The 15,737-nt window shown below is 46.4% G+C and overlaps 1 protein-coding gene across 2 annotated transcripts in view; it reads left to right on the top strand.

Annotated features, from left to right (window-relative positions):
• Positions 1–15,737, top strand: part of CCDC85C (coiled-coil domain containing 85C) — a 148,642-nt gene that overhangs the window by 93,851 nt on the left and 39,054 nt on the right. For both annotated transcript variants that reach the window (XM_063948467.1, XM_063948466.1), the window contains exon 2: positions 6,283–6,359. In XM_063948467.1, coding sequence (XP_063804537.1) covers positions 6,283–6,359 — 77 coding nt within the window. The remainder of the gene's footprint in view (positions 1–6,282; positions 6,360–15,737) is intronic.

Genomic DNA, 15,737 nt, shown 5'->3' with positions numbered 1-15,737 from the left:
AGGTCTCCGGCGGCTGTGTGGCGCCGGTTCGCCAGCCAATCAGAGCTCGCGGACCGGCAGCCAATCAGGAGCCAGTCCGCAAGCTCTGATTGGCTAACGCCGGAGACCGGACACACGCAGCTCTGCTGGCAGCGCTGCTAGTGCTGGCAGCGGCGGTGAGGGGAGGGAGAGACGCTGCACTCTCCTCCCCTCACATTTCGGCGTGACGGGGGCGAGTGGGGCATGATGCCCTGGCCGCCGCCGGCGCCCCCCTCTCCTGGGCCTGCCAAGACGCCCAGGGCACGTGCCCCACTCGCCCTACCCTAGTTACGCCTCTGCTCACAATGCTGATTATTTCTCTGACAATTAATTTTCAAGTGTCATATCCAGGATTAGTACCCGCAAGCTTTTACACTGGTAGCATGCACCTTACTGGTGGAGATATCTGCTCTTGCATAGGAAGTATGAGAATTCTATATGAAGTTATGTGTAATTGTCAGAGAAATAACTTCACATAGTTAGAATTCTCATGTTTCCTTTATAGGAGCAAATAGCTTCATCAGTAAGGTGTCTGCTTCCAGTGTATCTATAATAAAGAGGGTGTGATTGTAAGGTGTAGTGACTAGTGGGGAAGTCGGCTACAGAAGAGATACCGGCTGCTGTCAATTAACTTAATTGATTAATGTCTCTGAACACACGGAACAGGAGGAGAGGTGCCCCCCTTCAAAGCAGGAGCCCGGCGGCAGGTGAATCCGTTGCCTCCCAGAGTTCTGCCTCTGCAGTGACATCACTGAGAATGCAGCCTATCCAGTCACTAGGAACCACTGACATCACTGAGAATGCAACCTATCCATGAACTAGGAACCAGTGACATCACTGAGAGTGCAGCCTATCCAGTCACTAGGAACCAGTGACATCACTGAGAATGCAGCCTATCCATTCACTAGGAACCAGTGACATCACTGAGAGTGCAGCCTATCCATTCACTAGGAACCAGTGACATCACTGAGAATGCAGCCTATCCGCTCACTAGGAACCAGTGACATCACTGAGATCGCAGCCTATCCCTTCACCAGGAACTACTGACATCACTGAGAATGCAGCCTATCCATTCACTAGGAATCAGTGACATCACCGAGAGTGCAGTCTATCCGCTCACTAGGAACCAGTGACATCACTGAGGCAGGAAGGTTGTACTGTGGTGGTGTTACTGGTTCCTATTTTTTTTTCCTTTAAATATTGGAAGGTACCATAGATAGTTCATAAACCTTCACAGTCCTGACACTTGTGTTACCGATGACTATGATCTACAGTATAAAATAAAGATGTGTATTTGGGGTACGACTGTTGTCAGAATGTGCGGCCATTTGTGTCTGGGGTGTTTGATAGATAAATTGAGAGCCGCCAAGACATCTTGCACACCTCCTAGGCTGCCCCAGGCTCCCCAACCATTCCTCCGAGACATGCGCAACCCAGGGTAAGCAGCACCCGCACCCTACTTCCTCCCTTCACCCCTGGATAGATTAGGCGGTGTTTGTGAGTTTATATGTAATGATTAAGCTGCTGTCTTCTTTGCTCTTTAGTTAATGATTAGGTTCACCTCATAGTTATGTCTCTGAAATGTCAGCCTTGCTTCAGCACTTCTTCAAGTTAGTAAGGACATACGTTTCTGCAACAGATTACACTCCAATTTTGTCAGTATTAAAGGGCAATGCATAATTATTGTCAGTGCACTCCATTAAATGATACCATTTCTCATCATTGACTGGTCTCCAGTTCTCCACTGGGATATTCCATGTCCTACCACACAGCTCAGGAGAAAGGTCCTCTTTTGTATATGAGATAAGTCCTTTCATTTCTAAGACACATTCCTTTTTACACAGCGCCATATGCACTGGGTATGACCAAATAATAACTGCCCCCACTGCTTCCTCTGCTTGGAGAGATGGATGACCTACCCGCCTAACGGGATCCGGTTAGGATCTCGACGGTCGGGATAAAATTGTCATCTGTCAGTAAGAGATATTTAAGTAAAAATGTGCTATCTTCCAAACACTGGTATATTGCAAAAATAAGTGCCTACTAATAGAGAGATAGTGAGAACCATTGTGTTCTGAGGTGCGCGTTCACCTCTTCGCTGTTGGAGCAATTTTGGTATAACGTAATGTGTCAAAAAAAAGAAAGAAAAGTGTTTGCCTGTAAATGTGTACAGATGTAACACAAGACCTGGGAACACCTCACCCCGGCTGTATTCTGCTGCACTGGTTGTGGCACCTCTGTATTCTCATTCTTTGTGCTACATTGTCTCCATACGTTTCAAATTCCATGACTGCCCTCTGCTACCCCAATCCTGCATGTGCTGCATATGTTCCAGTGACCTCGCTGATAAAATAAACATTGACCACCTCCTCCTCTTCTCCTGTAATGAAGTCAGACCAGACACAGGGATTATTTACAGGAGTCAACTGTGCGCTTGTTTAAACACTTTTCTTTCCAGAATTCACTACTCCTGCTGACTCTGATGACTGCGTCTTTCCAAACAATATCAAATAGCAAAAGTCTAATATCTGCTTTTATTACATTTTTCGCATAATTGGAATATTGAATATTCACGTACATTTTTTTTGCTTGAGCTGTTAATGTAATATGTAACAATATTGTTATCATCTTACTGATCAGTAGAATGAGGCAGTGTCACACTTGCCTACATATAAATTGGGAGTGGATCGTTGGGTTGATAGTAACTAGGTTGACAGTCATTACGTCGACCACTATTGGTCGACACGATCATTATGTCGACATGGAAAAGGTTACTATACCTAATCTTAGTCCACGTGGATCGTAAAGTAAGAAAAAGTTCAAAAAAAGGGGAAAAAAGTGTGAAAAACTAATGTAGACATTTTCATGTGTCGACCTTTGCCACGTCGACCTACTGCTGGTATGTTTCTAATAATGGGGCAGATGTACTAAGCCTTGGCGAGAGATAAAGAGGAGAGAGATAAACTACCATCCAAACCGCTACCAACTGTCATTTTTCAAACACAGCCTGTGACATGGCAATTATGAGCTGACTGATTTTCATGAGCATCCGGATAAGTTCATCAATTGGTAAAAAAGGCTCCATTTATACCACAATATATGATATTTAATTAATTAAATATTTATAAGCACATCTAATGGGACTGTCCTATTTGAGAACAAAAGCAAGGACATCATCAATTTTATGAGTATTAAGTAGCCTACTGTGGTCACTATTAGATATATGATCCACCTCTTATGCTCAATTAGTATTGGGGTTTTATATATATGCGCATACTAATTATTTCAGTTTAGTGATGTATTTTTTTGTGTTCTTATTTGATTGATTTTATAGATATTAAAACTATCTTAAAACTACTATATTGAGTCCATTCATGTCCTGTTGCCTCAAATTAAGTATATTAGCGCAAGGGGTTATAGAGTTTGTTTAAGGTTACATCTGGTTTTAATCAGGTGGGATTGTGTTGGCTATATCCACAAGCCAATATACCTCTTGCTGCTTTATAGATTACATGAGTTTTAAGAAGCAATAATATTATCAAGTTATATTTTAATTATCTGTGCGGGGTAGGTGTGACTGTGGACACGTGCACCCATCCGCAATTATATATTAACTAGCGCCAGACACTATTAGTGGTTTTTCCGTATGAGTTGATACTGCACATTGTAACTCTATGATAGACTCGACATATTAGACATATTATACATGTTAGACTTTTTATATATTGTTCAGCTGGTGGACAGCTAGTGGGAAGAAGCTTTTAATGGATCTGGTGGACTGCGCGGAATAAACCTGTAGCGTGTGCCTGATGGAAGCGGTTCAAACAGTTTGTGACCTGGGTGCTGCATATCTGCCACGATTTTATCGCCAAGTGTGTATGGGCCTTTAGAACATCTCCCCTAAAATGAGTTAATCTAGCAAATTAGCACTAAGCATAATGATTTTAATAAGGCAACATAACTCTTAAGTGGGGTTATTCTTTACCGCATCATCTGTGTAGCCAAGAACACATACAGGTTGAGTATCCCTTATCCAAAATGCTTGGGACCAGAGGTATTTTGGATATGAGATTTTTCCGTATTTTGGAATAATTGCATAACATAATGAGATATCATGGTGATGTGACCTAAATCTAAGCACAGAATGCATTTATGTTACGTATACACCTTATACACACAGCCTGAAGGTAATTTTAGACAATATTTTTTATAACTTTGTGCATTAAACAAAGTGTGTGTACATTCACACAATTCATTTATGTTTCATATACACCTTATACACACAGCCTGAAGGACATTTAATACAATGGCCCTCATTCCGAGTTGATCGGTCGCAAGGCGAATTTAGCATAGTTACACACGCTAAGCCGCCGCCTACTGGGAGTGAATCTTAGCTTCTTAAAATTGCGACCGATGTATTCGCAATATTGCGATTACTAACTACTTAGCAGTTTCAGAGTAGCTTCAGACTTACTCTGCCTGTGCGATCAGTTCAGTGCTTGTCGTTCCTGGTTGACGTCACAAACACACCCAGCGTTCGCCCAGGCACTCCCACCGTTTCTCCGGCCACTCCTGCGTTTTTTCCGGAAACGGTAGCGTTTTCAGCCACACGCCCCTGAAACGCCGTGTTTCCGCCCAGTAACACCCATTTCCTGTCAATCACATTACGATCGCCGGAGCGATGAAAAAGCCGTGAGTAAAATTACTTTCTACATAGCAAAGTTACTTGGCGCAGTCGCAGTGCGAACATTGCGCATGCGTACTAAGCGGATTTTCATTGCGATGCGATGAAAAATACCGAGCGAACAACTCGGAATGAGGGCCAATATTTTTTATAACTTTGTGCATTAAACAAAGTTTGTGTACATTTGAGCCATCAAAAAACATAGGTTTCACTATCTCACTCTCACTCAAAAAAGTCCGTATTTCGGAATATTTTGTATTTCGGGATATTTGGATATGGGATACTCAACCTGTATTAAAAACAAGGGTAGTCATATAAGGGAGATTTTCTGGTCTGCATTATACTTTCTATTAGGACTCCTGAGCGAGACTGTGACACGTGTCAGATGTGGGGTGCCGGCATGTCGTGTGATTTTGGAACCCCAGCACAAGTTGCTAAAAAAAGCATTTCAAGTCAGGTTTTCTACCATTTAAAATTGGAAGTCCACACCTACTGTACCAAGACCTACAGAGAGTCTGCAGTGATACTCTCCCAACACATGCTGTTGGGAGAGTACACATGCTGTTGGGAGAGTACACATGCTGTTTTGTTTCAATGTTGAAAGTTATTGCAGGTCAGATGAGAATGTGTCACGTTTCCGATAGGACAATTCATCTGGTGATATTATATTAAAGGGGCAATTCTTTTACTTCTATTTGTGGTGTTGTCTCAAATCTGAATCCCACTTGATCCAACTCTTCAGAGTGATGTATGCTGCCGGTGGCGTAATCCAGTTACCATACAGCATGCTACACAACAAGGCCAGGGGAGCGCTAACTGCTTTTGGCCTGGGTTGGGGGGGAAAGAGGATTCAACCAGCAAAGCAGAACCAGGTTCTGTTAACGCCGTGACGCAAGGATACATAGATATGGGCAAACCACCTGGATGCAGGAAACAAAAGATCGGCCAAGTTGGCCCTGTCCACCAATCAGAGTGCTAGAATCCCACCATCAAGAGGGCCAGGAATTGCCTACTGGGTATAATGAGCTTCCACTGGAGGTACTGAATGTAATTGTGCCCACTGGATGAGCCAGTCATGTTCATAAGTTTCCTGGCGTGGCTAATTCTGACTAACAAGCAGAGGGTGGCCTGAGGGTGGAAAACGTCCACTGCCCCAGCGCAAGGTTTCTGAGAAGCAAGTCATCCTGCTGTAATTATCTCGCAGGTGGACGTGGCAGTTGGGCCACCTAGGGTTGCAACGACTGCATTTGTCCATAGCTTGTGGTTACTGTGTACACATGTGTTGTAACCGCTCTCACAAAGGCCTTCACTGGTCCTTGCTACCTCCCAGTAACACATGGATGCGCTGTAGCTTAGCAGCTGGTGAATAAACATTCAGCTGTAGGCATATGTCTTTATGTCTTAATTGGTTAGTGCAGTTCCGTTCTTGATCGGCCTGTGGAACACCAGCTTTCAAGTTCTGTCCTTACTATCTAACTACTGTTATTCTGTTGTTGGGGAGTCACTAAACCAGATAAATAAAGGGTGTTTTCTGTAGTTTATGAACAAAAAAACTTCATGACACATTTCTGTATTTCCAGATTCGTCTTCCAACTACATCCGGCAACTAGAGACCAAAGTGAAACTCCTTGAGGACGACCATAAAATCTTGTCACAGGTAACAACCTCCAACTGTTAGCGGGAATCAGTTCTTTAGATTTGTTATTAAATTGCAATGTTGCGCCCATCAAATTAATCCGTACATAATCACTTCGGAGACATTATACGGATTGCTTTCATTAAACCAGTGAAAATTGATTTTTCTCTGTCCGTTTAATTTAATTTCTTCTCTTAGACGAGATTGTTTCTTGATAGCAGCTATTGTAATCATTGGAATAATTGCTGGTAATTGCCAATTTATTCTGTACATTTTGTCAGGGGTGTCAGAAGGTTTTATATATCTTACTGCACATGGTTTCATATGTTTTCTGTACTGGGGATTATTTACAAAGGGATGTAGGACCTATTTCAGACTGGATTGCGGCGGTGATAGCAGTCTGAAGCCGTCGCTGGAGTGCGCACGCTGTGAGCCCAGTGAGGTGCTAAAAACATCTCTGGGCTGCGATTGCCTCTGCCTGATTGACAGGTGGTCGCGAGGCGGGAGGGGGCGCGTCAACGGCGGTAGAACACTGTTGGCGGGGCGCGGTCCGACAGCCGCTGCGACCCAGGACATGGCGGGTAGCTGCGCTGGCAGGAGCTACTCGCCGGGTACAAAAGTATCGCCACCAATGCACCTGTGTGGGGGGGTCTGACATGTGCTAAATTTAGCACATCTACGATCAGGTCTAAATTACCCCTGTGGTCAGTGCATCTGCAATGACTATATAATGACAGTCCAGCACCAGAATTTTGAATTGTACCATGTCGACGCACTTAAAATGTCGACGTATAACATGTCTACGCTACATAGTTGTCACGATCCGGGTATCTGGACGCCATTTCTTACCCATCAGATGCCTCCTAAGGCTGGCTCAGCGCTCCAGGACCGGATCCCATCTGTTATCCTAATGTTCACATTCCTGCATCCTCTCCTGTCTCTCTGAGACGCTGTCACAGTAACGCCTTATTACATCTGGCATGGCGTCTCCCGCGGCCTCCGCCGCCGTCCCTGAGCTTCTGCATGCAGAGTGTCAGAGTGGCGATTACGTCAGCCGCGGCCTCCGCTGTGTCCGCGTGGTTGGATGTGCACTTGTCAGCCTGGCGTCTCCTGTCTCCAGTGGCCGGCGCCGCCATTACTGTTTTCATTACCACATGGATTACAAACCAAACTTCCCTCCAAGTGTCTGCATGGGCGCAGCCATCTTGGATTCTGTCAGCTGATCATTTCCTCCAATCTGTTGTCAGTATTGTTAATCTGCATAATTGCCTAGCCAATCCCTTCCTTGCTGCAGGTATAAATACACTGTGCCTGAGCAAGGAAGGCGTCAGTGCTTTGGTTGTCAAACCTAGTTCCTGTTTGTCTCTCTCCTGTGATTGTCTTCCAGGTTCCAGCTCCTGTCTCAAGACTTCCACCATAGAGACCCGCACCAGCATTCCACCTGCGGTGTAGCCTGACTCTCCAATCCATTGTGGATTCATCTGTTTCCAGCTACAACATTACCTGCTTCCAGCTCAGCTTCCAGCAGAGTACAGCTTCCCTTAAAGGGCCGGTGTCCTTTCTACACTTTACCACTCTCCACCGGTATTATTATTTCTCCGCTCTCAAGTTCTACATTTCAGTTCATATTTCATCGCTCCCAAGTTCATTTATTATTTAACTGGTTCCAGCCAGTATCCACTCCGTGCTAACAACAGTCTGGTTCCAGCCAGTATCCACAGCAGCTGTTTTATCTTCAGCAACCCAGCTTTTCCTGGAACACCAGCTGGCACGATCCTGGGTTATCTCCATTGCTACAGTCGGGCCTGGTAAGGACTTTCCATCTAGAAGATTATAAGAACTATCTCACACTACCAGTGCCCTGTGGCTCCTGCCATCCTGTAGTACCCAGGAACTGTATTTATTCTTTGCTGACTTTTACGTTTTCTTTTACTGCTGCTGTGTTGCGGAGTTGTCATAATAAACATCATTGACTTTTATCTAAGTTGTCGTGGTCACGCCTTCGGGCAGTTATTATTCATGTTACTTACATGTCCAGGGGTCTGATACAACCTCCCAGGTTCCGGTACATCTCAGCCCCTACAACTGAGGCTGCCTCCCGTCAGCTCAGGCCCTCAGTTGTGACAGTAAGCACTGACCTAATGAATCCAGCCGGAGACCAGGATCAAGCGGCCAGGCCGATGCAAGAACTGGCAGCCCGACTAGAACATCAGGAGGCTGCACAGGGCCACATCATCCGCTGTCTCCAGGATCTCTCTACTCGGCTGGATGGGATTCAGACAACTCTCCGTGGATCAGGCGCATCTGGTGCGTCAACCACAGTGACTCCAGCTATAACCCCACCCACCTTACCCATTTCTGCTCCACGTCTTCATCTTCCAACGCCAGCAAAATTTGACGGATCTCCAAGATTCTGCAGGGGATTTCTCAACCAGTGTGAGATTCAGTTTGAGCTACAACCTGGCAATTTTCCCAGTGACCGTACAAAAATTGCCTACATCATCTCTCTTCTCAGTGGCTCCGCCCTTGACTGGGCATCACCGTTATGGGAGAGGTCCGACACCCTGCTATCTTCTTACACTGCATTCGTGTCAACATTCAGGCGCATCTTCGACGAGCCAGGCCGGGTAACCTCAGTTTCATCCGAGATTCTCCGTTTACGCCAGGGGTCACGTACTGTAGGACAATATCTGATACAGTTCCAGATCCTGGCATCCGAACTGGCATGGAACGACGAGGCCCTGTATGCTGCATTCTGGCATGGCTTATCTGAGCTTATTAAAGATGAGTTAGCTACCAGAGACTTACCTTCTAAGTTAGATGAGCTAATCTCACTCTGCACGAAAGTTGATTTACGTTTCAGAGAGAGAGCAACTGAGCGTGGAAGATCATCTGCTCCAAAATCTTCTGCTCCTCCTCCTCGTCAACTGTCACCATCTAAAGATGAGCCCATGCAAATTGGCCGTTCCCGTTTAACTCCTGCTGAGCGCCGAAGACGTCTCTCTGAGTCTCTTTGTCTTTACTGTGCAGCTCCGTCTCACACCATCAATGCCTGTCCCGAACGTCCGGGAAAACTCCAAACCCTAGCTCGCCCAGGAGAGGGCCGGCTAGGAGTAATGATCTCCTCTCCATCTCCTCATGATTGTAATCTCCCAGTCTCGCTTCAAGTTGCTCAACGTTATCGGAACGTCATTGCTCTCCTTGATTCCGGAGCAGCTGGGAACTTTATTACTGAAGCCTATGTTAAACGGTGGTCCCTACCCACCGAGAGACTTCCTTCCTCCTTTTCCTTAACTGCCGTGGATGGCAGTAAAATTTTTGATACTGTTATTGCTCTAAGGACTCTACCAGTTCGTCTGAGAGTGGGAGTTCTTCATTCCGAACTTATTTCACTTTTAGTGATTCCAAGAGCCACACATCCTGTGGTCCTGGGCCTTCCATGGCTCCGTCTTCACAATCCTACAATTGATTGGACGACTACGCAAATCCTGGCATGGGGTTCCTCCTGTGCAGAGACATGTTTGTTTAAAGTATTGCCTGTCTGTTCTTCCTCCCCCAGGTCGTCTGATGTTCCACCTCCTCCATATCAAGATTTCACGGATGTGTTCAGTAAAGCTTCTGCTGATATCCTTCCTCCTCATAGAGAATGGGACTGCCCGATTGATCTCGTTCCAGGGAAGGTTCCACCTCGAGGCCGAACTTATCCGTTGTCTCTGCCTGAGACGCATTCTATGGAGGAATACATTAAAGAGAACCTAGCAAAGGGGTTCATTCGACCTTCTTCTTCCCCAGCCGGCGCAGGCTTCTTTTTTGTAAAAAAAAAAGATGGTGGTCTGCGGCCGTGCATCGACTACAGAGGTTTGAACGACATTACCATCAAGAACCGTTATCCTTTACCCCTGATTACTGAGCTCTTTGACAGAGTTAGCGGAGCTACCATCTTTACAAAGCTGGACTTGCGAGGTGCATACAATCTCATCCGGATCCGTGAGGGTGACGAGTGGAAGACCGCCTTTAACACCCGTGACGGACATTATGAGTACCTCGTCATGCCCTTCGGATTGAGCAATGCTCCAGCTGTCTTCCAGCATTTTGTCAATGAGATTTTCAGAGACATTCTATACCGTCATGTCGTGGTCTATCTAGACGATATCCTCATTTTTGCCAACGATTTAGAGGAACATCGTTTTTGGGTTAAAGAGGTTCTGTCCCGTCTCCGTGTCAATCATCTCTATTGCAAATTAGAAAAATGCGTCTTTGAAGTCAAGTCCATTCCGTTTCTAGGGTACATTGTGTCCGGTTCCGGACTAGAGATGGATCCTGAGAAACTACAAGCAATTCAGAATTGGCCGGTACCCTTAACCCTCAAAGGGGTCCAGAGGTTCTTAGGGTTCGCCAATTATTACCGAAAGTTTATACGAGACTTTTCCACCATTGTGGCGCCTATTACTGCTTTCACCAAGAAGGGTGCTAACCCGTCCAAGTGGTCTGAAGAAGCCATGCAAGCTTTTCATCTTTTAAAACAGAGGTTCATCTCTGCGCCTGTCCTGAAACAGCCTGACATCGACTCTCCTTTCATCCTAGAGGTGGATGCCTCCTCCGTTGGAGTAGGAGCGGTGTTATCTCAGAGGGCTAAAGATGGCCATTTACATCCTTGCAGTTTCTTCTCCCGGAAGTTCTCCCCAGCTGAGCGTAACTATGCCATTGGCGACCAGGAGTTGCTAGCCATCATGCTCGCTCTAGAAGAGTGGAGGTATCTGTTGGAGGGAGCTTCTCATTTAATCACCATACTTACAGACCACAAGAACCTTTTATACCTGAAGGGCGCACAATGTCTCAACCCTCGTCAGGCCAGATGGGCACTTTTCTTTTCCAGGTTCGACTTTAAACTCCAGTTCTGTCCGGGCTCTCAGAATCGCAAGGCCGATGCCCTTTCCCGCTCATGGGAGCAAGAAAATGAGTCAGAGTCTTCAGACAAGCATCCTATTATAAATCCGTTGGCATTCTCCACGGCAGGGATGGACTCTACGCCCCCATCAGGGAAAAGTTTTGTGAAGCCGATGCTAAGGAAGAAGCTCATGCATTGGGCCCATGCTTCCCGTTTTGCCGGACATACAGGTATCCAAAAAACCCTGGAGTTTATCTCTAGGTCCTATTGGTGGCCAACTCTGAAAAAGGACGTCTTGGAGTTTATTGCATCTTGCCCAAAGTGTGCCCAACATAAAGTATCCCGCCAGTCGCCTGCGGGGCAACTGGTTCCACTATCCGTTCCCCGTCGACCATGGACCCACTTGTCGATGGATTTCATTACAGACTTACCCATGTGCAACAAGTTCAATACCATCTGGGTGGTAGTTGACCGGTTCACCAAGATGGCACACTTCATTCCTCTCACCGGTCTTCCGTCAGCTTCCAAGTTGGCTCAAGTATTCATACAAGAGATCTTCCGACTCCACGGTCTTCCTGAAGAAATTATCTCAGATCGAGGAGTTCAATTCACAGCCAAATTCTGGCGAAGTTTATGTCAAGTCCTCCAAGTCAAGCTAAAGTTTTCCACGGCTTACCATCCTCAGACCAATGGTCAAACCGAGAGGGTGAATCAGGACTTGGAGGCCTTCCTCCGCATCTATGTGTCCTCCTCTCAAGATGACTGGGTTCAATTACTTCCCTGGGCCGAGTTCTGTCATAACAACCAGTATCATTCTTCATCTGCTTCAACACCATTCTTCACTAACTTTGGATTCCACCCTAAAGTTCCTGAGTTCCAACCGCTTCCAGCAACTTCTGTTCCCGCAGTGGATATCACCTTGCATCAGTTTGCCAATATCTGGAAGAGCGTACGATCAGCTCTGCTCAAGGCATCGTTCAGGTACAAGAAGTTTGCGGATAAGAAGCGTCGAGCAGTTCCTGCTCTCAAGGTGGGTGATCGGGTATGGTTATCCACGAAGAATTTGAGGTTAAGAGTTCCCAGTATGAAGTTTGCACCTCGCTATATCGGTCCTTTCAAGATTGAACAAGTCATCAATCCTGTTGCTTACAGACTCCAGTTGCCTCCCTTCTTAAAAATACCCAGGACATTCCATGTTTCCCTGTTGAAACCGCTGATCTTGAATCGGTTTCATTCCTCACTTCCTCCAACTCCGAAAGTCCAAACTCAACGAGGCGTTGAGTATGAAGTGGCCAAGATCCTGGACTCACGTCACCGTTACGGTCAACTACAATATCTTATTGACTGGAAGGGTTATGGTCCTGAGGAACGTTCATGGACCAATGCTTCTGATGTCCATGCTCCTGCCTTGGTCCGGAGATTCCATTCCAAGTTTCCTCAAAAGCCAAAGAAGTGTCCTGGGGCCACTCCTAAAGGGGGGGGTGCTGTCACGATCCGGGTATCTGGACGCCATTTCTTACCCATCAGATGCCTCCTAAGGCTGGCTCAGCGCTCCAGGACCGGATCCCATCTGTTATCCTAATGTTCACATTCCTGCATCCTCTCCTGTCTCTCTGAGACGCTGTCACAGTAACGCCTTATTACATCTGGCATGGCGTCTCCCGCGGCCTCCGCCGCCGTCCCTGAGCTTCTGCATGCAGAGTGTCAGAGTGGCGATTACGTCAGCCGCGGCCTCCGCTGTGTCCGCGTGGTTGGATGTGCACTTGTCAGCCTGGCGTCTCCTGTCTCCAGTGGCCGGCGCCGCCATTACTGTTTTCATTACCACATGGATTACAAACCAAACTTCCCTCCAAGTGTCTGCATGGGCGCAGCCATCTTGGATTCTGTCAGCTGATCATTTCCTCCAATCTGTTGTCAGTATTGTTAATCTGCATAATTGCCTAGCCAATCCCTTCCTTGCTGCAGGTATAAATACACTGTGCCTGAGCAAGGAAGGCGTCAGTGCTTTGGTTGTCAAACCTAGTTCCTGTTTGTCTCTCTCCTGTGATTGTCTTCCAGGTTCCAGCTCCTGTCTCAAGACTTCCACCATAGAGACCCGCACCAGCATTCCACCTGCGGTGTAGCCTGACTCTCCAATCCATTGTGGATTCATCTGTTTCCAGCTACAACATTTCCTGCTTCCAGCTCAGCTTCCAGCAGAGTACAGCTTCCCTTAAAGGGCCGGTGTCCTTTCTACACTTTACCACTCTCCACCGGTATTATTATTTCTCCGCTCTCAAGTTCTACATTTCAGTTCATATTTCATCGCTCCCAAGTTAATTTATTATTTAACTGGTTCCAGCCAGTATCCACTCCGTGCTAACAACAGTCTGGTTCCAGCCAGTATCCACAGCAGCTGTTTTACCTTCAGCAACCCAGCTTTTCCTGGAACACCAGCTGGCACAATCCTGGGTTATCTCCATTGCTACAGTCGGGCCTGGTAAGGACTTTCCATCTAGAAGATCATAAGAACTATCTCACACTACCAGTGCCCTGTGGCTCCTGCCATCCTGTAGTACCCAGGAACTGTATTTATTCTTTGCTGACTTTTACGTTTTCTTTTACTGCTGCTGTGTTGCGGAGTTGTCATAATAAACATCATTGACTTTTATCTAAGTTGTCGTGGTCACGCCTTCGGGCAGTTATTATTCATGTTACTTACATGTCCAGGGGTCTGATACAACCTCCCAGGTTCCGGTACATCTCAGCCCCTACAACTGAGGCTGCCTCCCGTCAGCTCAGGCCCTCAGTTGTGACAATAGTAATAAAACATCCTTGGTGAAAGTCTCATGGATAGTACAGAGTCCAGCCACGTCTGAGGCGGTGTAGGTTTACGATAAATGTGTTCAGCTTTAATGCACTGCAGGATGAAGTGGAAATCCGTAAACGCCTTCAGACGTGCGCAGCCTGCATACACCGACCCTCACACTGATTAATCCGCTGACCAGTCAGGTAAGTATCATCCTGCCTTGTAATCTCCGTCAGGCTCACTGGCTGATTCTTGCAGGGCGGGTAGGTGTGTGTGTGGGGGAGGAGGGGGGGGTTTGGGGGGTGGGAGGGGTGTGTGGGTGTGTGTGTGTGGGGGGGGGTTGCCCGACTTAATTTGTTTTTAGTATGAATCAAAAATCTATGTAGCTAAACATATAAAAACCTGCATCATGGAACCGTCAGCAATGCACGGGAGTTCTATTGGACAATGCAGAGGTAAAGTACAGGAAAGGGTTAATCGCGGAGTTCCTGCAATGGACTGTGGGAGCTTGTGAGTCCTATTGACAAATTAATTAGCTAAAAGATGGTGCTTAGCGATGATCCAGATTGTACTGTGCTTCATTAGGATTGCCAGCGTGAACGGCTGCTGGCATTTTACCATATTTCAAGCGATTAATCCAATGGAGCTATAAGGAGCAGAACTGCGGTTATTGATCACTCAGTTTATGAACTGTTCGTAGAGCCAGCCAGGCTTGAAATGCACATACATAATTAAGTAGAGGGTACCGCCTGCTTCCGTGAGTGATTATATACTGCCAGGTAAGGGATAGCGGCCTTCCTCTTCAGAAATCAGGTTATTAAGTAATAAATGGAGCATTGCCTGGCTAATAATGTTTTCCAATAACTGACTTGGGCCGTGTCTGACGAAGCCAACTTAATACTGCAATCAATCAAAGCTACTTTCCATCATGTGTCTAGGAATGAAGGAGAGTGACATACTAACCACAGACCGCAGTAATAGAGTTCAGTGCCAGAGACAATCATTTCACCTGCCCAAGGAACACATATTAGTTTGTAATCCTTGCAGACTTTCGGCGCCAACGTATTATTTCTGATTGCACAAAGCAAAAACTTTGTATGCACGACTTAGTTCTTAGAGGAGGTGTACATCCTGGACTAACCACTATTGCCAACACTTAAATATCAATTAGTACTGGAACTTGGGTGAAAAGACTGTCCTCTGTAATTATTACCTATATACTAACAGCCGAAGGACAACTTTTATGAGTGACATATGTCTGAGCAGGATACATCATATAATTAAAGCTCTTGGGGGGTCATTCCAACCTGATCGCACGCTAGCTATTTTTTGCAGCGCTGCGATCAGATAGTCGCCGCCTATGGGGGAGTGTATTTTCACTTTGCAAGTGTGCGAACGCATGTGCAGCCGAGCGGTACAAAAAAGTTTTGTGCAGTTTTGTGAGTAGCTCAGAACTTACTCAGCCGCTGCGATCACTTCAGCCTGTCCGGTCCCGGAATTGACGTCAGACACCCGCCCTGCAAACGCTTGGTCACGCCTGCGTTTTTCCAACCAGTCCCTGAAAACGGTCAGTTGACACCCACAAACGCTTTCTTCCTGTCAATCTTCTTGTGATCGGCCGTGTGAATGGATTCTTTGTTAAATCCATCGCCCAGCACCGATCCGCTTTGTACCCGTACGACGCGCCTGCGCATTGCGGTGCATACACATGCACAGTTTTGCC

This window comes from Pseudophryne corroboree, chromosome 12 (genome assembly GCF_028390025.1).
Source record: "Pseudophryne corroboree isolate aPseCor3 chromosome 12, aPseCor3.hap2, whole genome shotgun sequence".
Lineage (NCBI taxonomy): Eukaryota > Metazoa > Chordata > Amphibia > Anura > Myobatrachidae > Pseudophryne > Pseudophryne corroboree.
Note: the sequence above shows the minus strand (reverse complement) of the source record. Positions and strands in the feature narration are given on the sequence as shown.